Here is a 27,872-nt window from a genome sequence, read left to right on the forward strand (position 1 = left end):
CCTCATCAGGTACCGCCTGCGGGCGAACCGCCGCGAGGTAAGCCGCAATGCCATCGGGGGAGAGGCTCTCACGAGGGGCATACTGACGTTCGTAGTAGCGCGCGAAGCTCGCAGCAAGGATCGAGGGGTCTGTTATTGCCACCCCCGCGCCGTCGACCAGCCCCGGTAAAGTGATCGGCTGAAAAGTCTGCTGACACAACCGGTGGAGCATGGTGCAGGACTTGTCGCCCCACTGGTACACCCTACTACGCGTAGCCAGCCACGCTTGGCGGGCCTCGTCCAACAAGACCGAGGAGTAAGACCGTTGTGCTTGTAACAGCAGCCGCAACGTCATATCATCGGCCGCCTCCCTGTGTCGTGCCTCACGCCTTTCCCCACACTCCGCCGCAGTGGCGATACTTTCCTGTCGGGTCCGGCGGGCAGACGCGCACCAGGCAAGGTCGACAGCCCTCATGGCGGGTTTCATGGCATTGTTGATTATTTTGAGTTGTGCCGGATTGATCAGATAGGCCTGCATCTTTTTATCTTGGAAGGGTTTTATCAACTGTCTAAACCTCCATCGTCTCTCTACTGTTATGACAGAAGTCAGGTCTGACAAAAAACGAAATCCCTTCCACGATCTTCCTTGATTCAGGTCTTGCTCTTTCCGCTATCGCCTGCCTTAGCACAAAATTGCCTAAGAATATCAAAATATCTTTTGGTTTATCTCCTTCCTTTGAATTCCGGCCAAGCTTAAATGGAGTGCGGTGGGCCCGCTGAATTTCATCTACCCAGTTCCAACCTGGCAAATCTACAAATGCTTGCTTAAAGAGCTTGATGACGAATGCCCTCATATCTGTCCCTTCGACCCCCCCTCCTGTACCCCCAAAATCCTGAGATTATTCCGTCTCTGACGGTTCTCCAGGTCCTCCAGCTTCCACTGGATATCTGTTATTTGGGCGCTCTGGGCATCTACTTTATTTGAAGCTGCTGCTGACTCCGCCTCAGTTGAGACTACTCTCTCATCTAAATTAGAAACTCGATCACCCAAGTTAGTACAAACTTTGGACAGTTTCCTCATAGCTCCTTGCATCTTTCTGACCGCAGCCTGTGCCTTGCAGCTGTCCTGTCGAGTTTCTTCCCTATGAGCTAGGATCTCCTTGTGTATCACCTCGAGGAGGGACATCTGTGCAGCTTCTCCATGCGGGCTCCCAACTAGTGGGGTGGCTGACGAATTATCCCAGCTGAGATCCTGCGCTTTAACTCCGACAGGTGGTTTGGCAGAGGATATTAGTGCCCCAAGATCAGGCTCAGGCTCGCTTTCGGAGTCCCGATTACTTCCTTCCTGTTCATAACTGTCTGCATCGTCCGACCACTCTCCTCCTTCTGAGACAGAAAAGAAGCATTCACTGGGAGGCTTATCCTTGTCATTTAGCTTCTTAGCCACCATATTTATTGTATTCTCAGTCAACCGGGTCCCCTGGGATAAAGCTGTTCCTAACTCAGGCTTATTCTGCCCTTCTAGACTAGGATTTGCAGGTCCTAGGTCTTCTCCCACTCCTGAGATCACCGGGGTTTCTTTCAACAGAGGCAGGGCATTATCCTCATCATCGTTCTTCAGATCTGCCTTTAATAGGCTCAAAAGGGGGTCAGGCGCTGGTCCTGGTGGGGGAGAAGGCGCTTCTGCCAGCTCCCCCCTTTCCGCATCTATATCTGCTGGTACCTCCACAGCAACCATCTCCTGCCCCTTTTTTCCCAGCAAAGCATCCGCTTTAAGGCCCTTCTCCTTGCCTATTTTTGCGAAAATGTCAGAGATAGGAGACCCTGTCTGTTTGGTTTTGGCAGCAAGCTGATTCTTCCTTACCGGTGTCTGCTTCCTCTGCCGGCTGTCTTCCTCCTCAGCTTCAGCCGCTGCCTCGGCAGCAGCTTTTCTTTTCATGGCTGCTTTGGAGCTCGTGACCGCTTTTGGAGCCATATCTTCACTTCGCCCCTTCTTATCGTTATTCCGAAGGCTCCATGAGGCTTGGACACCTTGGTTGGTTGCAGGTTTACCCGCCGTCTCGGCAGCAGCCCGCACTTTGCACACCGAGCTCCGCGAGGTTCGCGACGGCACCCGACTCCTCCCCTTCCCCTTCACCTGAGCCCTGCCTCCGGCCGCCAGCACTCTCACGGCCAGCGTCAGCTCCCGCAGCAACCTCCCAATGGCTCCGTGGCAGGTGTGAGGCAGTAACATGTAAGCTCGCCGCTTTTCCGATGTCAATGTTAAAAACTCCGAGAATAATGCCGCGGGCCGATCACTTTACTCTTCTGACATGATCCCTTTGCGGTAGCGTGGTGTCATTTTCTCTGGTTTTCAGGGCAGCACACGCATCCCCACTGCTTCTCGCTCCCGGCCGTTCTACACGGCCGCCATTTTCCCTCTGTCCCGTGTCATTCACTCATCTGTCCTCCACTCAAAAGGAGTAGCATTTCCTAATTTTACTTTGCTTAAATATTTACAAACAAGAAATCATGTAGCCACATATTCTGCTATTTGTTTAGACAAAGTATCTGTCAAAAGAGTTTTATGAGCCTCTACCTCCTACAGAACCTTCCCCCTCCTCCCTTCCAGATTATTTCAATCTTTTATAAAGCATCATCAAAGAGAAATACAACTATCCTATCATGCTGGGAACCCCTAGCAATTCTATAAATAGGCATGGTCATTACAAGAATAAAAATCATTCTTACACAAACTCACTTAAGAGCGCTACAGTAAAGTAAAATGTTTGATTTCTGTGTCACTCCTACCATTATTGTAAAAAGGAAATTGTGGAATGCACGATAATGTCTCAGAGGATGAAACCTCCGGGTCCAGCCAGTGCTATATAAAACTCAAGTAAATAAAATAAATTCATACATTTGCACTTTGTCTTGAATTACATGTGCAGATATCCTCAGTGTTGAATATCTGAAAGAAACAGGTTAGTATTAGATTCCTTACCTTAGAATATCCCCAGGCGTCAGTCTGGATCCGGAAACTTTTGCGTAGCAGTACCCCTGCGCGTCGGTAGGCGTCGTCTGCAGGCGTCTCCTGCGGCTCCGCGTCCGTCGTCGGCGCCGTGCGCCGTGATGACGTCGCTGGAGTATATAGACGCCGCCTCCGCGCGCTGACGTCAGTTCTTCTTCATTTTTCCGCGCCAGTTAGCGAAAGATCCGAAGAGCAGTGCTCCGGTCTTTGACCAAAGTTTTTGAATCTTTCCTGTTACTCTTAAGGTGCCGGTAGGATGCCCGGTTTTAAGAATTGTGACGGCTTGACCGCACGATGTCGGTCACGGACCATCACCGCCTCTGCCTCCGGTGCCCGGGCCCGGAACACGACGTGGACGCCTGCGTCGATTGCCGGGCCTTGACGAATAAAGCTAGACGGGAGCGGTCCCGCAAGCTACTCGAGCTCCGGGTGTCTGCCCCGCGTCGGGAGCGGTCCCGGTCCGGACGGAGGTCTAGGGAGCGATCGAGGGAGCGGTCGGGGAGCCGTCACGAGCGCTCCGGGAGTCGTCACCATTCCTCTGGTTCCTCAGGTAGGAAGCACAAGAAGTCGGGGCGTCGTCATCGTACTCACTCAACCGCAGTCATGCCCACAGGAGCCACTGCTGCCGTTCAATGAGGCCTTAACTGACGTTCTTTTGGGCACGTGGTCCAGGCCCGCTTCAGGTTCGCCTGTTGATAGGAACGTGGCCAGACGCCACCGTCCGTGTACGGATGACACAAAGTTCTTGTCCACCCATCCCACCCCTGAGAGCCTGGTGATCCAGGCCTCGACTTCCCAGACCGCATTCCCGTCGGCCCCGCCCGACCGGGAATCTAAGAGGTACGACCAGTATGGTAAGAAGGTCTTTTCGTCCCGGAGTCTGGGACTGCGGTCTTGCAACACCGCGTGCCTCTTAGGCCGCTACACCCACTCTCTGTGGGATACGGTCGCGGAACTGCTGCCTGAATGCCCGCAGGAGGTACGGGCTAAGCTCGGCAAGGCTATGATTGAAGGCCGAGACGCAGCAAGATACTCCATAAGGTGTGGTCTTGATACGACCGACTCACTGGGCAGGGCGATGTCCACGACGGTGGCGATTCGTCGCCACGCCTGGCTGAGATCCGCCAATTTCTCGGCAGATGTCCAGAATGCATTGATGGACATGCCGTTTGATGGCAGTCGCCTGTTTGGCGACAAAGCGGACCACGCGCTGGAACGCTTCAAGGACTCCAGGGTCACGGCCAAGTCCTTGGGTCTCTCGACCCAGTGCCAGCAAACTGGTTCGTTTAGCTCCGTTCGTGGCCACGGAAGGGGCGGTCCCACACGTGCTGCCAGCCACGCGCCGCAACAGACTTCTCAACGCGGCGGCGGCCGTGGGAACCGCCGTGGTGGCGGTCGGGGACAGCGGCGAGGTCAGACCACACCTCCCCCCGCAGCATCCGCCTCTAAATCCTCCTAGTCCGTGCTTTCAGGCCCATGTGACGCCGGTGGGCGGCAGGGTTCGCCATCACCTCTCCCACTGGCGCACAATCACATCGGACAGGTGGGTGCTGCAGCTCGTCCGAAGAGGCTACTCCCTCCCCTTCGAGACCACTCCTCCAGCCATGCCACCGCAGAACCACCGTGTGTCGGGGGACCACTTGACACTTCTGCAGGAGGAAGTTACGGCCCTCTTGGCCAAGGGGGCCATCGAGCGCGTTCCTGGGCCAGAAGTAGGATGTGGTTGCTATTCCCACTACTTTCTGGTACCCAAGAAGGACAAAGGGGGTCTACGTCCTATCTTGGACCTAAGGAACGTCAACGGCTTCCTCCGGAAGGAGAAGTTCAAGATGTTGACATTGGCTCAGGTCTTGGCTGCTCTAGACCCGCAAGACTGGATGGTAGCGTTGGACTTGCAGGATGCGTATTTTCACATCCCAGTCCTGCCGGCCCACCGGCGTTACCTGCGGTGCACGGTAGGCCAGGAGCATTTTCAGTTTATCGTGCTCCCCTTCGGCCTTACCAGCGCCCCACGGGTGTTCACAAAGGTGATGGCGGTGGTCGCAGCCCATCTGCGCAGATCAGGGGTTTCAGTCTTCCCCTATCTAGACGACTGGTTGTTGAAGGCGGGCTCGCCCCAGACAGTCGTCCACCACCTTCAGATGACGGCGGACCTCCTGCATGGGCTGGGGTTTTCCATCAATGTGCCGAAATCACACCTGTGTCCCTCCCAAAAGCTCCTTTTCATCGGAGCGGTTCTCGACTCGGCGCAGTTTCGGGTCTATCCACCGGAACGGCGGGTCAAGGATATACAGGCTTTGATTCCCATCTTCCAGCCGTTATCCCGGGTTTCGGTCAGGTTGACGCTGCGGCTACTGGGGCTGATGGCTTCCTGCATCCTTCTGGTGCATCACGCCCGGTGGCGGATTCGGGCTCTGCAGTGGGACCTGAAGTTTCAGTGGGCCCAGCATCAGGGCAACTTGTCCGACCATGTCTTGATCTCGAAGGGCACTGGGAGACAACTGCAGTGGTGGCTTACGGACCGCGATTGGGTCAGAGGCAGACCCCTCTCCCTTCCCCAGCCGGAGCACGTTGTTGTGACGGACGCGTCCCTCCAGGGCTGGGGAGGCCACTTGGGAGAGGCAGAGATCAGAGGCATCTGGTCTCCGGCGGAGTCCCGGCTCCATATAAACCTGTTGGAGCTACGGGCGATTCGTCTAGCACTGAAGGCATTCCTCCCCTTTGTCAACGGGAGTGTAGTGCAGGTGTTCACGGACAACCCCACCGCCATGTGGTACTGCAACAAACAAGGCGGGGTGGGGTCGTGGACCCTTTGCCAGGAGGCCCTGCGTCTCTGGCAATGGCTGGAACGTCAGGGCGTGACTCTGACGGTTCAACACCTGGCCGGTTCTCTGAACGCCAGGGCGGACGAACTCAGCCGTCGGTGCTCGATGGATCACGAATGGCGTCTGAACTCTGACGTGGCGCAAGGCCTCTTTCTGCGATGGGGAGAGCCTTGGTTAGATCTATTCGCCACAGAAGAGAACGCGCAATGTCATCAGTTCTGCGCGTTGGAGTTTCCAAGACGGCACTCGCACGGCGACGCCTTTCGGCGCGAGTGGAGTTGCGGTCTGTTGTACGCCCAGAGTGCTGAAGAAGATCAGGCGCGACCGGGCCCAAGTCGTCCTTGTGGCTCCGGACTGGGCTCGAAGGTACTGGTATCCCGAGCTACTCAGCATGTCGGTCGGTCCCCCGATCCGCCTGCCCCTTCAGGAGGACCTTCTGTCGCAACAGCAGGGGACGGTCCTCCACCCGAACCTGTCCAGTCTCCACCTCCATGCGTGGAGATTGAGCGGCGACAGTTGAGGCCATTCGACTTGCCTCCTGAAGTCTGTGATGTGATACTGGCAGCCAGGCGTCCCTCCACGAAGTCGGTATACGCCTGCCGGTGGAACAGATTTGTGGCATGGTGCACAGCAAAGGCTGTGGATCCTCTTTCTGCCCCTCTTTCCGAGGTTCTCCTCTTCCTTCTCTCTCTTGCCCAGCAGGGCTCTGCTCTGGGCACTATCAAGGGCTACCTTTCTGCCCTTTCGGCCTTTCTGAGGCTGCCTGATCAACCTTCTTTGTTTAAGTCCCCTATTGTAACAAGATTCTTGAAGGGCATCACACACATGTATCCACCTGTCCCGTTTGTGATGCCTCAGTGGGACTTGAACCTGGTTCTGACCTTCTTGATGTGTGCTCCCTTTGAGCCACTTCATTCCTGTCCTCTCCGTCTCCTGACTTTAAAGACGGCCTTCCTGGTTGCCATCACCTCTGCCAGGAGAGTGAGTGAGCTCCAGGCTCTTTCTGTCAAACCTCCCTTCCTGTCCGTTCATCCAGACAAGGTTGTTTTGAGAACTAGACCTTCTTTCCTGCCCAAAGTTGTCTCTGCTTTTCACATCGGGCAGGCCATCACCCTCCCCTCCTTCTTCCCGCCTCCGCATCCTTCAAAGGATGAGGAGCGGCTCCATCGTCTGGACCCAAAACGTGCGCTTTCATTTTATATGGATCGCACACGCCAGTTCCGGGTGGATGACCAACTGTTTGTTGGCTACGTGGGTGCGAAGAAGGGACGGGCGGTACATAAACGGACCATCTCTCGGTGGGTCGTTCTGTGCATCAAAGCGTGCTACTCTTTGGCTCGGAAGGAGCCTCCTGTTGGGCTGCGGGCCCATTCCACTCGGGCCACGGCGGCTACTACTGCCCTGGGCCGGGGAGTCCCTTTGCAGGACATTTGCCAGGCGGCTACGTGGGCCTCGCTGCACACTTTTGCGAGGCACTACTGCCTGGACAGTCAAGTCCGGAGGGATGGCTTCTTTGGCCGTTCGGTCCTCCAGGACTTCCTGGTGTAGGATTGTATCGGTTCGCAGACCCACCACCGGGGTTGGTATTGCTGGGGTATCTATTCTAAGGTAAGGAATCTAATACTAACCTGTTTCTTTCAGATGAACAAGTTACTTACCTTCGGTAACGATATATCTGTAAGAAACAGTAGTTAGTATTAGATTCCTTACCGCCCCGCCCATCCTCCCCGTTCTGCGAACTGATACCTAGGGTTAAGGACATCCCTTTCAGGGCCCTAGTTTCAAATTGCACCAGTGTTGGTTCTCACATGGCTCTGCGTGTTCTGGCGCGGAAAAGCTATGTACAAAGAACTGACGTCAGCGCGCGGAGGCGGCGTCTATATACTCCAGCGATGTCATCACGGCGTACGACGCCAACGACGGACGCGGAGCCGCAGACGACGCCTACCGACGCGCAGGGGTACTGCTACGCAAAAGTTTCCGGATCCAGACTGACGCCTGGGGATATTCTACGGTAAGGAATCTAATACTAACTACTGTTTCTTACAGATATATCGTTACCGAAGGTAAGTAACTTGTTCATCATGACAAGAGGTAGAAACAAGCTAGATTTGGCCACTATGTTCGAGGCATATGGGCTGCAGATGGTACATTTATGAATAGATGGCCATCTGGTGTTGGGCTCGGATGATTGCACTTGTTTTTCTTCTGGAGAAGTCTTTGTCGTCATAGATGACTCCTCCTCTTGGTGTTAGTGCGCATGGGCATCGGCTCCATCCTTAGATTGTTTTTTTCCGCCATCGGGTTCGGATGAGGATCGAAGCGCTCCGGACCGACTTCGATAAAGAAGGTTATATTCGGCGCGTAACCCTTTCCAATTCGACGGTATTGTTATCGAACGCGACTTCACTTCCATACCGACGCGTTTCGAAGGACGACGACTACGAGAAACTCGACGTAGTCCAGCCCGGAGTCCATGGAAAGGACTCCATTCAAAAAATGTCCAACGTGTGGTGCTAAGTTCCCACACAAGGACCTACACGAGGTGTGCAACCTCTGCTTGTCCCCTGAACACGAATCCAGGGACTGTGAGGCCTGTGCAGCGTTCTCTTCAAAATCGACGATTAGAAACCGTCGAGCCCGAAGACACGAGGTATCGAGAATGCAGTCACAAGCAATCCCGGAGCTGTTCGAGGACCAGCACCCAGAAGAAGACGAAGAAGAAGGCGAAGAGGCGGGGTCCGGCGCGGACGAGTCCGACGTCGAGGAAATGGACGTCCAACAAACCGTGAGTGACGACGTCCCTTTACCTAAGAACAGACCCCGCACGGTGTCGACCCCGCCCTCGAGCCCGGTCAGACAACCGAAAAAAGTTTCCGACGCCCCGCCTTCGAGCCCGGCAACGAAACCGAAACCGAAACACTCGGTCTCCCATCATGGTGGTTCCGATAAACGGACCACATCGACACCGAAGCTCCAAGTCAAGGAAAGCTCGAAGTCGAAGCAGTCCATGTCGACACCGAAACACGTTTCGACGTCGAAAACACCCTCGACACCGGGGACATCTTCGATACCGAAGACATCGGATCCGAATAAAATCTTGGTGCCGAAAATACAAATGGACAGTCAGAAGAAAAAACACCTTTCGGACCCGAAAACTGCGGTACCGACACAGGAATACAAGACCGATCCTAAACAAAAGACTCTGTTTATTGATCCAAAAACTGGCAAGGTAGTCACAGAACTACCTAAAAAGAGGAAGAATGAACATTCGGACGACAAAACTCATCCGAAGAAGAGAACAATGGGGACAAATACAACTCCTCCCCCTTCTCCAAAACCTAGACACACACCATCTTCTCCTCTTCCTCACAATAGACCAAATATTCCTCCCACACGACCATCTACACCTACAACAGATGTAGAGAGTGACACAGGGGAGGGGGAACATCCTGGGGATGATGAAGACACAATCCCAGAGGAGGCAGACCCATGGGAAGAGTACAATGTAGGGTCAGATAACGATAACGACCCTGAATTGTATCCTTCAAAACCTTCACCTCCTGATGATAATACTGGTTTTGCGCAACTCATTAATAGAGCAGCAATATATCACAAGGTAGAACTACATGCAGAACTTCAAATAGAGGATTTTTTATTAGAAACACTACCTACTGCACAAAGAACATCAGAAACACTACCAATGCTTAAGGGCCTTCTCAGCCATACATCAGAGATATTCAAAGACCCAGTGAGGGCTAGGGTACTGAACCCAAGAATCGATAAGAAATATAGGGCAGCTCCAAAAGACCCAATATTCATTAAAGGGCAAATTCCTCTAGACTCACTAGTGGTCACAAACGCTCGTAAGAGAGCAAACTCTTTATCTACAGGAGAAGCTCCACCTCCTGACAAAGAGTCTAAGCTAATAGATGCCTCTGGCAAGAGAGTAGCATCTCAAGCGGCAAACAGCTGGCGCATAGCTAATACACAAGCACTACTTGCAAGGTATGACAGAGCGCATTATGATGATTTAGAAAAACTCATCACACATCTCCCTAAAGAACATCAAAAGAGGGCAGATCAACTCATACAAGAAGGGAAGTTAATTACTAACACTTCAATCAAGTGCGCCCTAGACGCGGCAGACACTGCAGCAAGATCTACTAACACAAGCATCATGTTAAGGAGACATGCATGGCTCAGAGTATCAGGGTTCAAACAAGAGGTACAAACATCGTTACTGAACCAACCTTTTGATGGGAAAACACTTTTCGGCACAGGGACAGATGAGGCCTTAGAAAAGATGAAAAAGGATACCGAAACGGCTAAATCAATGGGAGCATTGCAACAGCCGACACAAAGAGGTTCCTTTCGTAGGTCCGCCTATAGAGGAGGATCCAAAAATACAGGTACAAGCCAGCAACAAACCTCTTTTACACCTACATCACCCAGAGGTAATTCTAGAGGTGGCTACAGAGGTAGCAACAACAAGGGTAGAGGTCGCGGAAACAACAACAACCGCAACTCTCCAACCCCAAAGCAGTGACTTCATACAGCTCCCCCCAGACCATATAACACCGGTCGGGGGACGCCTATCACAGTTCCTACCTGTCTGGGAAAACATCACATCAGACAGGTGGGTGAGACAAATTATCGAACATGGTTATTGCCTGGAACTCACATCTACCCCACCAAACATCCCCCCCAAACAGCGTCCAATGAAACAAGATCACCTGACACTGTTAAAGCAGGAAGTACTATCCCTGCTAGGAAAGCATGCCATAGAGAAGGTTCCACAGCACCAACAAGGAACAGGAGTATACTCCCTATACTTCCTAATTCCCAAAAAGGATGGGTCTCTAAGGCCAATTCTGGACCTAAGACCTCTCAACGCATACATAAATTCGGAACATTTCCACATGGTCACGCTCCAACAGGTACTTCCTTTACTGAAAAAAGGGGACTTTCTTTCTACACTGGATCTAAAAGACGCTTACTTTCATATCCCGATTCACAAAGCCCACAGGAAATACCTCAGGTTTGTGGTAGAAGGACAACATTATCAGTTCAAAGTCCTTCCGTTTGGTGTCACAACGGCACCAAGGGTGTTCACAAAATGCCTGGCAGTGGTGGCAGCTCACCTAAGAAGACAACAAATACATGTCTTCCCTTACTTAGACGACTGGCTAATAAAGGCCAAGTCACAAGAGGAATGTCTTCAAAACACACAAAAGACAATTCAGCTATTACACCAGCTAGGGTTCACGGTGAACTACACAAAGTCACACCTACAACCAAGCAAGGTTCAACAATATCTGGGGGCTACTATAGACGCAGAAAAAGCCAAAGTATACCCCAATCCAGTCAGGATCCAAACAATGCTTACAATCATTCAAAGATTCCAGCCACAACACTCACTACCAGCAAGAGTGTTCATGCAGCTATTAGGGATGATGTCATCCTGCATACTGCTAATACCATATGCCAAACTACAAATGCGTCCGCTACAAGAATGCTTAGCGACACAGTGGAATCAGGCTCAAGGACAGATTACAGATCTGGTGTTGGTAGACGACCGCACACACCGCTCTCTGAAGTGGTGGAACACAACAAACATTGCCAAGGGGCGGTCGTTCCTAGAACCAATTCCACAGGTGACAATAACAGCGGACGCATCGCTCACAGGATGGGGAGCACATATGGAGAAATACACAGTACAAGGAAGGTGGAGTGTGCAGGAAAAAAGACTGCACATCAATTATCTAGAACTACTAGCGGTGTTTCTAGCATTGAAAGCCTTCCAGATACATGTTACCAACAAAGCAGTCCTGATCAGAACAGACAACATGACAGCAATGTATTATATTCAAAAACAGGGGGGGACGCACTCTCTCCAACTATCCAGACTAGCACAGGAAATCTGGAGATGGGCCATTCCTCAAAACATCTATCTGTTAGCCGAACACCTACCAGGAGTCCAAAACCAGATAGCAGACATCTTAAGCAGACAGTCGGAACAAATACACGAATGGGAACTGCACCAACAAATACTGCAGCCATTCTTCCAAAGATGGGGACAGCCAGAGATAGACCTCTTTGCCACTCATCAGAACGCAAAATGCCAAAGCTTCGCGTCCAGGTACCCACACCACCTGTCGCAGGGCAATGCGTTATGGATAAATTGGTCCAACAAATTTGCATACGCTTTTCCCCCTCTCCCACTAATCCCATTAGTGGTCAGAAAACTACAACAACACTCAATGACCATGATACTAGTAGCACCCACGTGGGCAAGACAACCGTGGTTCACCACGCTCCTGCAACTCTCACAAGTGCCACATCAAAAGCTAAGGATTCTACCCATGCACCTTACACAGAACCATGGAGAAATAATGCACCCAGATCCCACACAATTGAACCTAGCGATCTGGCTCCTGAAATCCTAGAATTTGGGTACTTAGATCTACCCCCAAATTGCATGGAGATAATTAAACAAGCGAGACGTCCCACCACCAGAGCATGCTATGCAGCTAAGTGGAAGAGGTTTGCTATACACTGTACTAATAATAATATCAACCCTCTGGACGTATCAACAAGGGAGATTATTTGCTACTTATTACACTTACAGCAGTGTAATCTCGCGTACACATCTATCAGGGTACATCTAGCAGCTGTAGCAGCGTACCTACAAAACAGGCAGCATATATCACTGTTCAGAGTGCCAGCGATAAAAGCCTTCATGGAAGGCCTTAAAAGAGTCATTCCACCAAGATTACCACCTTCCCCGGTCTGGAACCTCAACGTAGTACTCACCAGACTAATGGGACCACCTTTCGAACCTATGCATAGGTGCGAAATACAATTCCTTACATGGAAGGTGGCTTTCCTTATAGCCATTACCTCACTCAGGAGAGTAAGTGAATTACAGGCATTGACAATACAAGAACCATTCCTACAGTTACACCAGAATAAAGTGGTTCTTAGAACAAACCCAAAGTTCTTGCCTAAAGTAATTTCAGCATTTCACATCAATCAGCCAGTGGAACTACCAGTCTTCTTTCCAAAGCCACAGACGGTAGCAGAAAGGGCTCTACATACACTAGATGTCAAAAGAGCCATTTTGTACTACATAGAAAGAACACAAAACTTCAGGAAAACTAAACAACTATTTGTAGCATTTTCCCCAACACATAAGGGCAATCCTATCTCTAAAGCAGGCATCGCTAGATGGATTGTAAGATGTATACAAATATGTTACATTAAAGCAAAGAGAACATTAACTGTTCCTCTTAGAGCTCATTCTACACGAAAACTAGGAGCATCTATGGCATTCTTAGGGAACATTCCCCTAGATGACATATGTAGAGCAGCAACTTGGTCTACACCACATACATTCACAAAGCACTACTGTGTTGATGTACAGGCTGCACAACAAGCCAGAGTGGGCCAAGCTGTATTAAAAACTCTATTTCAAACAGTTGCGACAGACACTGTTGACCACCGCTAGGGAGGTAACTGCTGTACAATCTATTCATAAATGTACCATCTGCAGCCCATATGCCTCGAACGGAATATGCTACTTACCAGTATGCATCTTTTCTTGGCATAGAGGGCTGCAGAGTGGTACATGCCCTCCCTGCCTCCCCGGAAACCGGTGTCTGTCCCAACATTATCTTATTTAGATACACTTACATGGGCATATCTTTATGTATTATACTACACTACTCCATCTAACCCTACTATGGCAAAACAATCTAAGGATGGAGCCGATGCCCATGCGCACTAACACCAAGAGGAGGAGTCATCTATGACGACAAAGACTTCTCCAGAAGAAAAACAAGTGCAATCATCCGAGCCCAACACCAGATGGCGATCTATTCATAAATGTACCACTCTGCAGCCCTCTATGCCAAGAACAGATGCATACTGGTAAGTAGCATATTCCTTTCTTTGGAACTGATGCTAACATTATGGTGTTATGTGCATTTCCTGGTGCCAGGAACTTCATCTCTCGAACTGGTGGGGAAACGTCATTAAGGACCAATAAATTCAAGGGATCCCCTGATTTAAAGGAGTGTGGAAACGGGGGGGGGGGGAGGGGGGAACAACCACACCGATATTGACCACCCGCTTCCCCTTAAGGATACTGAAAATCAAACAGTATCCATCTTACTTTTTATCATTTATTTTATAATCCTTTATCATGTTGCAAAATCCATTTGGCACATCACGTTTGCTGGTTATTTCATTAACCTTTAATAAATATTTAATCTTGGCTTCATACCCTGCTGTCAGACATTCATACCTCGTACTCCACTCAAACCGTACTAAAATCAAACTAAATCCCAATATGTGAACAATTTCAAACTATGGTATTGGTAAAAAAAAAAGCGCAACCTTCTTTTAAAAAGATCGCTTTTTGGACAAATACAGTGGTTTGAAATTGTTCACATATTGGGATTTTTGTTTGTTTTAGTATGGTTTGAGTACAGTATGTGAGGTATGAATGATTGTTGGCAGGGTATGAATTCAGGTTTAAAATTCATTAATGGCTAAGAAATAACCGGCAAACATTCTGATATGTTAACTGGATTAATTTGAAACATGACATAAAGGATTATAAAATAAATGATGAAAAGTAAGATGGATATTGTTTGATTTTCTGTATCCTTAAGGGGAGGCGGGTAGTTAATATTTATGTGACAGTTCATTGAGGCACACACTTAATAAAACTAGGTTGCTACGTCTAAAGGCCTTCTTATGAATTTAAAAAGCTTCTATATAAAGCACTCTATTGATATAAATGTGGAACTCTGTCATTCTAATTAACTATTTGTTTTGTATCCCCTAAAAAGACTAATTAAAAAAGGAAAATAAACTTTCCTCTCTCTTCCCAGTACCAAGGCATGAAACGGGATTTAAATTCTCTCAAGTATATGCGACTGATTCACAGGACAGCCTGTCGCATACATGACCTAGGAGTACTAAAAAATTAATATTAAGATGCTGAATTTCACTGCGATGGGTGAAGGCACACAACATTTTTTTTTTGCATTCCGTCTCTGGCCTGAGTTGTGTTGCTGTATCTCGGAGGAAGTCAGTTGTGCTTGTGGTTTTTTCCCTACAGCTTCAGGAAATTTGTGGAGGACAGTGACGGAGAAGAGAGTATTGGAGACGAAGGGACTGCGGGGCTTCTTCAGAAGCGCAGCAAGAGCAAGGAGGAGATGGTGAGTCTGCTTGTGAATGGAAATAGAGCACAGCCTCTACCAGGGACATTAACACTTGTTGTTTTTTTCAAATAACTAGCTAGCCCTGTAGGCTGTAACCACTATGGAATACTAGTGTTCCTTGTCTCCTGTAAAAGAAATCATAAATTGTTTTCAGAGCAGAGTTGCTTCACTGCTTTCCTGTGTTTGTCTGACTGGAAATAATTCCGACTTCGTTGTAGCAGCTGTGGTGACAGCATTGGGTGGAAATGTGAGGTGATACAGACTTGTATATCTACCAGACTCCTGCTCTACTATGACTGCATCTCGTGTTTCATTGACTGAGGTGCAGAACATTGAGATCAGGAAGTTTCTGTTGGACGCCCACCTGCAAGAAGTCCTCAGATTTTGTGTCATTGTGCCAATGTCGGATCACTCTTCCTTTCCCCCCTGAACAGGATAAAGAGAAAGCTGATTACATCAACTGGCTGAAAGGGCAGAAGGAACTCGAAGATGCAGAGGAGGTGAAGGAGCTGGTAAGCGATACAGAGGGGCCAGGTGGTGGGGGTACAGAATGTGACCATCGCAGTGTCTCAGAGCGGCAAGATGGGTGCACCTAGAACATGGGTACTCCCAAGCATTTTCCTGGGGGCCTCAAAGTTTGGTCTATGGTGTGACTGAGGGCCGCACTGATGTCAGCGGTGGAGTAAAGTGGGTGTAGGGGAAGCAAAGCATGTATATATTGTGGCTGTCTTTAAAATGAAGGTGTTCTTAAAGTTAACGGCCTAGTTACTTCCTTTCCCTAACTGCAATTAACCTTTAACCCGTTCGGTGCTGATGACGGCTCCCGGCCGTCATGAGTTACGGTGGGAGTGTCTGATGACCACGCCCGCGATCGGAATGTGCCGCACAGGCGCAGAATTCCGGCCGCAGCCAGGGGGCTAAATACATGCTTGCTGTATATTTATCTTTTTTTTCATATTCGTGCGGAGTCGAGTAAATAGCAGACCAGTGCTGCTGTTGCCCAGGGGGCCGCATACAGTCCCCGGGCCGTACTTTGAGTATCACTGGCCTGGAAGGTTTCCAGCTTTAGAAACAGTATGTAGGAGGCATCTTTGGTGGGTTACATGGAGAATCGTTGACATGTGGGTTAGTATTCCAGATGTATTGGGTGGTAGCGTTTTGAATTGAGGTGCATTATTGAAGGTGTGAGATTACCTTTCAGCCGATGGTGCTCAAGTACTTTATTGAGGTCCATTATTTTGGATTTGTGAGAGAATCTAGTATTAGGAAGGGGTTATAGAGTATTTTATTGAAGCGCTTTGCCCAAGGTGTAAGTGTGGTCTTTTTGATGACCGGTGTTCCTGGTATGTTTGAACTAGGTGCACTGGCATATGTTTTACTGTTTTAGTGATGCTCATGGCCATGTTTCCCTTGTATCAGAAACCTCTGAAGGACTACTGGAATAACCCTGAGCTGGAGGAAGGGGAGCAGTTCTTGCGGGATTATGTCCTGAACAAAGGTTACCTGGAAGAGGAGGAGAAAGCACAGGAGGAGGAAAGGCAAGTTGCGTGGTATGCTTTAGCCCTCCCCCACCCCAGGTCTCCCTTCTTTCCTAGATTACTGAACCCTCCACTCCATGATGTTGGCCTTTCCAGGCCCCTCCTTGCTTTCAACTTCGCAGATAGCTGTTGGTGTCAGGGTGTCGCCCATTTGCTCGAATCATCGCATTCCCTCTCCTTGCTCTAGGCCCTGCAGAGTCCTCCAGTACCTTTGCATCGCACCTACCCTTTTTTCTCTGCGTCACAGGCACCCCTTTTGACGGGCCTTATGCTTTTTGCATCCAGAGTCCCTACAGCAGTGTCTGTTCTATCCAATGAAAGTGCAGCTTTATTGCTGCTGATCCCGGATTATTGTGCCCGGCACATGGGGCCCACTATATTAGGCTTGTGTCAAACAGGCCAGTTAGGAATAGGTTCCGGATCCTCCCCTTTAATATTGTGCAAGTGATCTATGTTTGAGAAGTCAAAACCGGACAGATGTGTTCAAATACAGAGTTGTAACCTTCTATACGAGTTTACACTTTAGCAATGTTCACTTCAACCACGTTGCAATTGGCCTATAAGGATCAAAGTCTGGAGCTTTGTCCTCTCTGCCTCTTTCAGCGGGGGTAGGGGAGGCTGACAACTGTCAGTCTGTTCTCTCCCTGAATGGCTTCAGCAGCAGACAGGTTCTGGAGGAGGAGACTGACAAAGTGTGCCTATTTCTCACGTATACAAATTATTTTCACCTTTTTGCCTTGTATTAACTTTATTTACATTCAGTATATTTGTATCTCTTTATGAATAGCTGAAAGGCTGAGACTTTCTGGCTGTGGACGCAGCAGTCATTTGTTCTGGAGTTTCTGTAGCCATGGTTGCTGTAAACTTATAGTGGAAGGATGTAAGGCCTCCTGTAAAAGGGATTGTAAAAGGCTTCACTGCAGGGAAAGAACAAACACAACAAGCATTGGAAATGCAATAGGTCTCGCACCATTAGAGTTAGTGTTTTTAGAATTGTTTATGGGTTTTTTTTGTAAATGTTTAACATTTTTGTTTCCTGTAGCCAATGCTAAAGAATTACAAATAAAAAAAGCCATAAACATTTCTAAAAGCTCTAACTGAAATGGTCTGAGACCTATTGCACTGTGTGAGGGTGAGGGGTTGAGGGTGAGTGAGGGTGAGGGTGGGTGAGGGTGAGTGAGGGTGAGTGAGGGTGAGTGAGGGTGGGTGAGGGGTTGAGGGTGAGTGAGGGTGAGGGTGAGTGAGGATGAGTGATAGTGAGGATGAGTGAGAGTGAGGGTGAGTGAGGGGTTGAGGGTGAGGCGTTGAGGGTGAGTGAGGGTGAGGGGTTGAGGGTGAGTGAGGGTGAGGGGTTGAGGGTGAGGGTGAGTGAGGGTGAGTGAGGGTGAGGGGTTGAGGGTGAGTGAGAGTGAGGGGTTGAGGGTGAGTGAGGATGAGTGAGAGTGAGGGTGAGTGAGGGGGTGAGGGGTTGAGGGTGAGTGAGGGTGAGGGGTTGAGGGTGAGTGAGGATGAGGGTGAGTGAGGGTGAGGGGTTGAGGGTGAGTGAGGGTGAGTGAGGGTGAGGGTGAGGGGTTGAGGGTGGTGAGGGTGAGGGTGAGTGAGGGTGAGTGAGGGTGAGGTGTTGAGGGTGAGTGAGGGTGAGTGGTTGAGGGTGAGTGAGGGTGAGGGTGAGTGAGGGGTTGTGTCTTAACTTTGGTCCCAGCACCATGAAACAGGAGTCTCTTGAGGGGATAAAGGTGGGCCTGGCAGTCAAATGTGTGCTGTCATTGGCGAGGAGTCAAATAATCAGTGATGCCTCTCGTTGCTCTTAACTTTGGTCCCAGCACCATGAAACAGGAGTCTCTTGAGGGGATAAAGGTGGGCCTGGCAGTCAAATGTGTGCTGTCATTGGCGAGGAGTCAAATAATCAGTGATGTCACTTTCGCTATCCTCAGCGAATTAATGAGCTGATGTCCATGTGCATATACATTCCACTCTGTACCGCGAGGATTGTTGTGGGTGAAAAACGCTCTTAAACTTATATCCTGGAGGCGTGATCCAAACCAGGTTTTCTAGACGCACAACAAAAAGCAACGGTTTATAAAAAATATATAATTGGAGAGGTTAAAATGTGATTCAAATAGTAATTCAATTCCCCCCCCCCCCCCCCTCTCTCGCGGTCCTTGCTTCCTGGAAGGGAGCCAAGCCCTTGGGGCGGGGTGCTGCAAAGCAGGACAGGCTGTGGTATGCACGTGCAACAGGAAATGAGGCAGCCTGCGCCCACGAGGACTCTCTCGAGCAGGGTTAGGTGCACAGTTTGTTTAGAATGTGTCCGTCCTATAAGCTGAATGTTGCACCTTTGAACTTGTCGCGGGAAAGGCAGAGTTTTGTTTTTAATATACAAAATGTTTTACCTCTGCAGAGACGTCTGGTCCTCGAGGAAGGAATGCATGGTTTCCCAAAGTCCAGCAGCATGCCCTACTCCCAGAGTCGAGGCGAACATCCATCACCCCATAAACCGTTTCCCACGGCTTTTTACGAAAGTCAATAGATTACAGATATAAACAAGACGGAGGGAAGGAAGATAAGGGGAGGGGGGAGGAGAAATGCGACACGGCGGGCAGGGGAGGGGGCGGAGCAGGGAGAAGGAACAGACGAAGGAACGGCAGATAAGGGGAGGGGGGAGGAGAAATGCCCCCTGGAGGTCTGAACCTGGTGCTTACTTCTGGAGGGCGTTGGAATCACCCTGTGAGAAGCGGCTTATTGTGGCTCGAGGGACGGAGGGAGAGAGCAGCAGCCCGGGTGGGGCTTTTTCCTGTGAGCGGGATGTTTGTCAAGCATGGTCGCATTTCAGTTACAGGAAACGGTACCCACGTGAGAGCCGGCATACTGACCGCGTTGCTCAATGTGGGAAGCACGTGGTGGCTGACGGGGGGTGGGGGGGGGGGGTATATGGGATGTGTGCGTTTGAACATTGTGCACCTAAAGCAACTGCTTTCAGCGTTGATGAAGCAATAAATGTTCACGCTCTTGAGCAGTCATCTGTGCAACTCCCAAAATGCACAGTAATCGGCCGAAGCACACTTGCGTGCAGTTGTGACATTAATAACTCCCTTTTAGGGTTGGACGCTTTGCTGTGAACTCCGTGAACTGCAAATTATTGTAATGTTTCTGAAGAAAAAAAGCAAAACTCACGCTTTTTTCAATGAAAAGTAACAATATAGATACTTCAAAGTTCTGCTCAGACTGTGGAGTATTCCCCAATCATCGGTGTGCTTATACATTGCGAATTCAGAGCTACAGATTTATCTATACTGGCCGTAGGCTGCTTTGGAGCGACACGGCGGGCAGGGGAGGGGGCGGAGCAGGGGCCTGGCAGCTGGCAGGGGTCAGGGCATATCTAAATTTGAGTGACACAAAATGGGACTATAACTAATGTGGCAGAGATATGGGGAGTGGGTGGGCGAAGCTAATCCCCATATGTACGTTAAAAATGCTAAAAAAATCTGCTGCTGTTTTTATCTCACCATTAACCGATTTCCAAACTCAAAAACCGTGCAAGAAAATAGCAGCAAGGAATTATCACAAGCACTCAGTGGGATTCCATGATGGCGGTACATCAACTACTGGGCTGAGGTGGACTGGAACTGACCTAGGAGGGGGGAGGAGGGAGGAGAAATGCGTCTCGGCCGGAGCAGGGGGCGGAGCAGGGAGAGCAGGCTTTTAAAATGTACTTCACACGGCCGGCCGGTCGTGAAACTGAAAGCATGGCCGGCCGGCCGTGAAAGCCTTTGATGCCGCAGGGGGTGGAGCGGCACCAGCTGGGAGAGTAGGCAAGGCAGGCGGCTGGGGGCATGTGCACGCGCTTTTAAGCTCAATGCGCATGCGCATTGAGCTTAAATTTCTCGTGCACTGCAAGGAATCGCCACGATTCCTTGCAAGTTGGATAAAGAGTGGATAAGCCACCATAGTCTCGCTTGCTCGATGCGCATACGCATCGACAGGCGAGACCTAAAAAGCTGAAAGCCATCAAATAAAAAGCAAGCAAATGACCGTGATAAGAAAACCTTCGATAGTAAACATTGGGCTCTAAGCCCACTGTTACGTTTTTGATATGGTCCACAAAAGTCCTTCGACATCAGACGACACAAAACTGTTGGTTTGTAAGATATAAAAATTTACAGAATGGCCTTATGCCCCGAAAAATATACTGGGTATCTTATATTTATTAATACAACGGATATAGCTTTTTAAGCATTGAGGCAGTCCATTCACCGCACTTTCTTAAGCAATACAGGTTCAGCCACTCTAATCGCTCACGCTTCCACACTTCGCTTTAGTTTATGCACCAGAGTACACATTCCCTTTCTGAGTCTGGCAGTGATGCTTTGTGTAGGAAGCTGGCTCTCTATATAGTGTCGAAAACAAGTCAAAATCCTTGGGTCTGTTTAAAGAGGAAAAAAGGACAAGAAAACCACAGAATATATCACACAGACCTAGCTGTGGGAAATTCCCTTTTCAGGACGAAATCGCTCACTCACCAGAGGTGACCTGCTTCATCATTTAGGATTCTCCTCTCAAAGGAAGAACCTAGTTCCTTTGAGGGCTACAACCTCCTCTCTGAGAGGGAGGAGCACAAGGATGATTTAATGTCTACTCTGCTGGATATTCTCAATCCTCAAACAATGAGACATAAATTATGAGTGAGGGCGCAGCGCAAAGAAAGATAAATGTGAGGGAAGTGGTGATAAAACTAGCTAGAGAGGACACGATATAGGCTTTATTGAAATGTACTCCCTGCCAGGATTAAAAACAGTGCACCTGCGGTATGGATTTAAACCGCATGTGTGTGATGGAGTATCGTGCCTGTTGGCTAACAATTAAACATGCAGTTTTGTTTTTGGGAAAGAGCAGTGGCCCTTGGGCCTGGTTAGTCGGGACCCAGTGCACAAGTTGAAAAATATCAGTACCAGTGACAAAAAGTGGGGGTGACCATCTCAAAACGGGGATCTTCCCTACACTAGTATGTATATGCTAATGAGTGCGGCAGGTTAGGATTGAGATGTATTGGGAAGTTTCCTATGGAGCATTACGGTCATCTTCAAAATGGTCAGGGCAAAAATAGCAGCCCTGTCCCCCAGTCTAGCAAGAGAGAGGAAGCGCCAAGGTATCAGCACACTTTCAGCTTACAAGACTAAAGACGAGGCCTTAAAATAAAGAATAAAGCATTCTGTTAACACTCTTTTTCTCTGCGCTTCCTGGGATAAAGAGTTCACTACAGCTGATGCAAAGTTCTGTTGAGTGGATTTTTTATTTTTCTTTCAGTGAAACACAGAGCAAAGGGAATTTGTCAAAACACATGCTTAAATATTCCTAGCCTCTTGAACTGCTTTCCTTCTCTGGCTGCCGTGCACGCTGGTTACTCATGGTCATTGTTGCGTGTTCCTCGTGGAGTTTTTTTTAGGTTTCGCCCTGGGCGTTGCAACTGCGTAGCAGTTGCCCCGCCCATGGCGAAACCTCATGATCCTACATATCGACTTTGGTTCCGCCTCTGTCTCTCATTGGCTAGCTCCATAAATGGAGGCTAGCCATTGGGAGACAGAGGCTGTCAATCACGCTTTCTGGTGAAAACGCGATTCGGGGGCGTTTCTGGGACTTTTTTTAAGTCCCGCCCCTTTGTCCCGGACCGCGATGTCATTGGCTGCCGGCCCGGGACACCCCCGTGATGTCATTCCCCGGGCCGCGCTGTGATTGGCTGGCCGGCCCGGGACCTGACTTGTTGACTATCCGATCTCTTTCTCCTTTGGGCTCTTTCTGAGCCAACGTACAGCTAGTTTATTTTCCGGGGCTGTAATAATTCTGCAGTTGTTAAGGTTAGTAACTGACACTACGGAGACCAAACTGAGAAATGTTGTAAATACTCCTCCTGACTGGATATTTGTGAGGCTCTCTCTCTCTGCTGCTGCTTTTCCATAAAAACGATTTTATAGGGAATATGTATTGCTTAGGTTGAAAAAATGTGAATAAGAAATCCACCGAAGGTTAAAACCTGGCTACAAGCACAATCAGATTACATTTTCCCCTTATAAAAAAACGCCCTGCCCTGCCTTGCTGCGGCGGATGTAGCAGTTCGCTTGGCTACTGCTTATCTGCAGAGGCGGTCCCTGGCGTCTCTGGTGCTGGTAATGATTGTTTTCACGAACAGGGAAAAAAACCGGCAAAGCAAGGAGTGGGCGCGAGCTCCGCTCACCTCAGGTGACCCAAAAGCCGAGTTTCTGAGTCTGTGTGCTGACGTAGTTGGGTCACGAGGAGACCGTTAGGGAAGGTCAACAAAGTACTAAGAAACAAAACAAATAGATTTTTTTCTTGAGGGCATATAATATAACGTGTTTCGTGCTTTTTTGTACCCAAATTCCCTTCTCTGCCAGCATGCGGAATGCTTAAACATGTTTGCATCAGAGCTAAAGAAACTCAGCGGCCGTTTTCATTTCGTGGAGGGTGTCCCCGTAGCACCAATAAACGTGCTCCCTCTGGGTCATACCACCACACTGAAACAGAGGGAAAGGTACATGTAGGGGGTCAGAATCATGAAACAGAAACTTCTCAAACGACAACACTGCGCCTTTAAAACAGCTGCTAAAATCAATGCCAGGAAAATATGCATCCTTGAGCAAAATGGCCAGTCAGGTGCCCACTCTACCTAGACATCAGAACCATTTCATACTTTACAACTCTGGCAGGCTGAGGCTGATTTCTCGTGCTAAAGCAATAACCATTGTAAAACTGGGCGGATATTTAACATTCTCGAGTGGCACCTGTCATGATTATATATCTCGCGCACGTCATCGGACATGTGTATTTACAGAAAAAGGCCTATATGGCCAAGGTGCAGTTGACTGCACATAAGCATTTCCATTATCCATTAAGTTTCCCAATATGCTGATGAAATGTAAATTCTTTGACATGTTGGAGTGTGTTCCTACAATAATAATCCCTGTGGCTTGTGCATAACTCCATGTGCAGTTTAATATCATTTATAGGTCTGGCCATTGTTGATAGGTCTCGCCATCCTTGTTGATAATAATTAAAAATATATTTTTTTAAATCAGAAATAAAATACATACATACATACAGGGCCAATGGGTTAGCCCTTTTCATCCATTCTCTGTTCACGTAAATGTTGCTTTCACTTGGGTCAATGGGTTAATGAACTTCCGACATTGGCCCACCTGCACTGTGAATTACGGCGTTTTCCTGGTCACACGTGCACATATAGCTACAAATAAGTGCCAGGGATAGTGGTCAACACTATACTTTGACATGCAGGTTACAGCAATGGAAAGCCACTAGCACTTTTCTTTTGCACCCATTGGAATCATATTTTCCTCTTTCGTATTTATATTGATTCTTTTTGGCAAGTACATCTGCTTGCTCGGAAGCACCTGTACTGTTCTATTAAAATTAATATGCCATATTTGTTTAAATTTACATAAAAAGTAAAAATTTAAAAAAAAAACACTGCACCATTTTGCCAAGGACAGGCATATCGGTTTTGCCAATGCTTGTTACTATCTACATGGCCTTGCACCTGGATAAAATTATGGTGTATTCTGCAGATTTAACTAAACATACTCAACACGTGAAAGTAGTGGTATACTGAACTGGAGATCTAAAACTGGTTTAGTAAAATGTTGTTTCCACAAGATACTATTATAGGCGCTATTAAAGGATATTACATTCTGATAACATTGTTCAGTCAACTTCCGGTTAATAATACACATAAGCTCGTCGGATACTGCCTGGTTTAGCACACGCTGAGGAGCCTCCACGAGCAAGGTGAACACTGCATTCCAAGAAGAGATGAGATTGGATACAAGGGTAAACAAGCACAAGGAAAGCCAATAGTTCTTGATTAGGACAAGGTGCCTCTGGATACACCCATCCACGTTGTCACTCATCCACCTGTCAATGTACACGTCCATGTTCACAATCATTCATCGCCCAAACACTTATTCATTCCTGCACTCACACCTTCATTTACCCACCTCTTGTAAGGACCGCTACTAAGCTGAAGGGAAACATGCCTAATGGGCATCAATGTGGTGCTGAGGCGAACTGTATCGCCAATAAGACTCAGATACTCAAGGGGATAGAGAGGTCAATCTAGAGTGAGAATGCGATGGAGTGTAGCAAGGTCAGTGATGTGCAATGTGTGAGATTCCAGTGAAGTATAGGATATTAATGATAAGAAGGTGAGACTCCACTAAAGTGTATGAGGGCAGTCATGTGAAGTAAGACTCCAGTGAAGTGTGAGAGGGCAGTGATATGTAACAAGTGAAACGCTAGTGAAGTGAACAGTGATGTGCAATGAACGAGACTTCAGTGAAGTGTATGAGGACAGTTATGGGAGGATGAAACCCCGCTGCAGAGTACAAGGGCAGTAATCTGTAGGTGAGACCATAGTGAAGCACAAGCGGATAGTGATATGCAAAGCTTGAAACTCGCGTGAAGTGAATGAGAGCAGTGACATGCAATGTTTGGGACACCAGTGAAATGTATGAGCCCAGTGATAGAAGATGAGACTCCTCTTACCTGCATGAGGGCAGTGATGTTCAGATGACAGGCTAGTGAAACACAGCCAAAGCTGATAGGTAGGTCTGTCTTTGTTATAGCGCATGAACAACTCGCAACATGCATACTCTATTGCACAGGCAAATCTTCTGGGCACACGTGTGCTGAGAGACCATTACATCCAGTGCTCAACTGGAGCCAGTAGTTGCAGGTTAGGCCAGTGGCATTTATTTTTTGGGGGCCGGTACTTGTTATGTCTCATCAAACTTTGAACCAGAGTGGGAGATAAAAACACAAAAAAGGAGGAAAGAGCAAGGAAGAGAAAGATCGAAAAATAGTGACCACAGTAGAAACCACGGATAAAAAAGCATTTACAATGCAATGGTCTCGTCTTTGTTAAAGTTAGAGCTATTGGCATTGCTCATGACATTATTTGTAAAATATATAAATAAATGGCATTGTCATGTGCGCAGCCTACGCTAGCCGAGACCTAAAAAGTTTGTCATTTACAATGCCAATAGCTCTAACTTTTGCGAAGGCGAGACCTATTGCATTGTAAATGCTGGTTTTCATTTGTGGCTGTTGTCAGGGCAAAGAGGCGGGGGTGGTGGGACAAAACAATAAAGAAATACAATTTTTAAAAGTGACCGAATCCCGGCGCATCGCCGCTCTTCTGGCTCCACTGTAGGGACGGGCTCCTAGACTGCCCTGCAATCCTGACGCTGCTCTCACAGCATGAGAGCCGCATCCGAATTGGCCTGAACACCCTCTATTTGCACTCCCAGGGAGACTTGAGCCTAAGCCTGCTGTCTCCAACTGAGCAATGCAGCTGGGGTTGGAGACTGCTTCAGTGTGCATGACTGTTTGGCCATCCTGAGATGGTCAACCAACCGGTCATGCGCACTGACAGCAGTGCAGCCGTCACTCCCCTCGTGCCTGTCATCCCATTGGCCCAACCCCTTAGACTCCACAGTATGGTGAAAGATAAAATGATGATAAACATGCTTTATTATCGTTTTATTTTTCACGTTTTGCAGCTGCTGACGGGGGAAGAGGACCCTCTTCCACTGTATTTTTTTTAGCACTTCATCCAGTATTACTGTTTTCTCTCTTTTCCAGGGCTGCCAAAACTTCTTGAAAAAAGCAACACCTGTAGCTATAGCTGTTGGGTATCATATTTCTGCATAATATTTTCAAACATAGTGAACATTTCAGCACTGTTCACTCACAAATACAAGTAACACAAACAGTCTCTGTTAGGCGTTTGTATGCAGTGCATGCAAATGGGCAGTCTTTAGTAATTAGTGCAGAAAATGTCAGTTGTTTAACAATACTAGTGTTTGCCCCACAAATTTCCTTTTCAGACATACTATGTCTAATGGTGCAGAAACATGTTTCTGTATAAACCTACATGTATTGTTGCTTGTGGTTTTCAGTTAATGGTTTTGTGAAAGAACTGTTTGTACATTGAAGGGTTGTAATCCCCTCTATTGGGTCACACCCTTCGTTACATAGTTACATAGGCCACGCCCCGTTTGTTTGAGCCTAGCCCCCCCCCCCTCTTTCCATCCCGCTTAACGTAGTGATTGAGAGAGCTTGGTACTGGCATAGCAGGGAATGTGCAGATCATGAGCGAGTTGCAATCTCTTGTGAAGTAATTTTGTGTGAATAACAGCAGGAGGTGCTGCAGGGCAAAGTTTAGATGCCACCATAGAGATGAGCTTGCTGCAGCAGTGAACTAGCAGTGGGCGGTGCAAATCAAAATGGAAGAAGGTGGAAAAGCTGCTTCCCATTAGGAGAGAACCCGGAGCTGCTGTGGGTCGGGATTTAAGCCTGGCCGAGCTGTGTGGCTTCGTGCTGTAATATCTGTAGTACTGCACGTCAGGAATGAGGTGTACTGGCTGAGCTGTGAGTTTATGCTGTAATATCTATAGTATTGCACGCCTGGATTGAGGTGCACTGGCTGAACTGTGAGTTTGTGCTGTAATATCTAGTACTGCACGCCTGGATTGAGGTGCACTGGCAGAGCTGTGAGTTTGTACTGTAATATCTGTAGTACTGCACGTCAGGAATGAGGTGCACTGGCAGAGCGGTGAGTTCATGCTGTAATATCTGTAGTACTGCACGTCAGGAATGAGTTGCACTGGCTGAGCTGTGAGTTCGTGCTGAAATATCTGTAGTACTGCACGCCTGGATTGAGGTGCAGTGGCTGAGCTGCGAGTTTGTGCTGTAATATCTGTAGTACTGCACGTCAGGAATGAGGTGCACTGGCAGAGCGGCGAGTTCATGCTGTAATATCTGTAGTACTGCACGTCAGGAATGAGTTGCACTGGCTGAGCTGTGAGTTTGTGCTGTAATATCTGTAGTATTGCACGCCTGGATTGAGGTGCAGTGGCTGAGCTGTGAGTTTGTGCTGTAATATCTGTAGTACTGCACGTCAGGAATGAGTTGCACTGGCTGAGCTGTGAGTTTGTGCTGTAATATCTGTAGTATTGCACGCCTGGATTGAGGTGCAGTGGCTGAGCTGTGAGTTTGTGCTGTAATATCTGTAGTATTGCACGCCTGGATTGAGGTGCAGTGGCTGAGCTGTGAGTTTGTGCTGTAATATCTGTAGTATTGCACGCCTGGATTGAGGTGCACTGGCAGAGCTGTGAGTTCGTGCTGTAATATCTGTAGTACTGCACGTCAGGAATGAGTTGCACTGGCTGAGCTGTGAGTTTGTGCTGTAATATCTGTA

General features: G+C 48.5%; 1 protein-coding gene across 1 annotated transcript in view; it reads left to right on the forward strand.

The window, feature by feature from the left end:
* Positions 1 to 27,872, forward strand: part of KRI1 (KRI1 homolog) — a 160,706-nt gene that overhangs the window by 86,655 nt on the left and 46,179 nt on the right. The window contains exons 7-9 of the mRNA XM_078685298.1: positions 14,945 to 15,044; positions 15,482 to 15,559; positions 16,467 to 16,585. Coding sequence (XP_078541424.1) covers positions 14,945 to 15,044; positions 15,482 to 15,559; positions 16,467 to 16,585 — 297 coding nt within the window. The remainder of the gene's footprint in view (positions 1 to 14,944; positions 15,045 to 15,481; positions 15,560 to 16,466; positions 16,586 to 27,872) is intronic.

This window comes from Lissotriton helveticus, chromosome 1_1 (assembly GCF_964261635.1).
Source record: "Lissotriton helveticus chromosome 1_1, aLisHel1.1, whole genome shotgun sequence".
NCBI classification, from domain to species: Eukaryota; Metazoa; Chordata; class Amphibia; order Caudata; family Salamandridae; genus Lissotriton; species Lissotriton helveticus.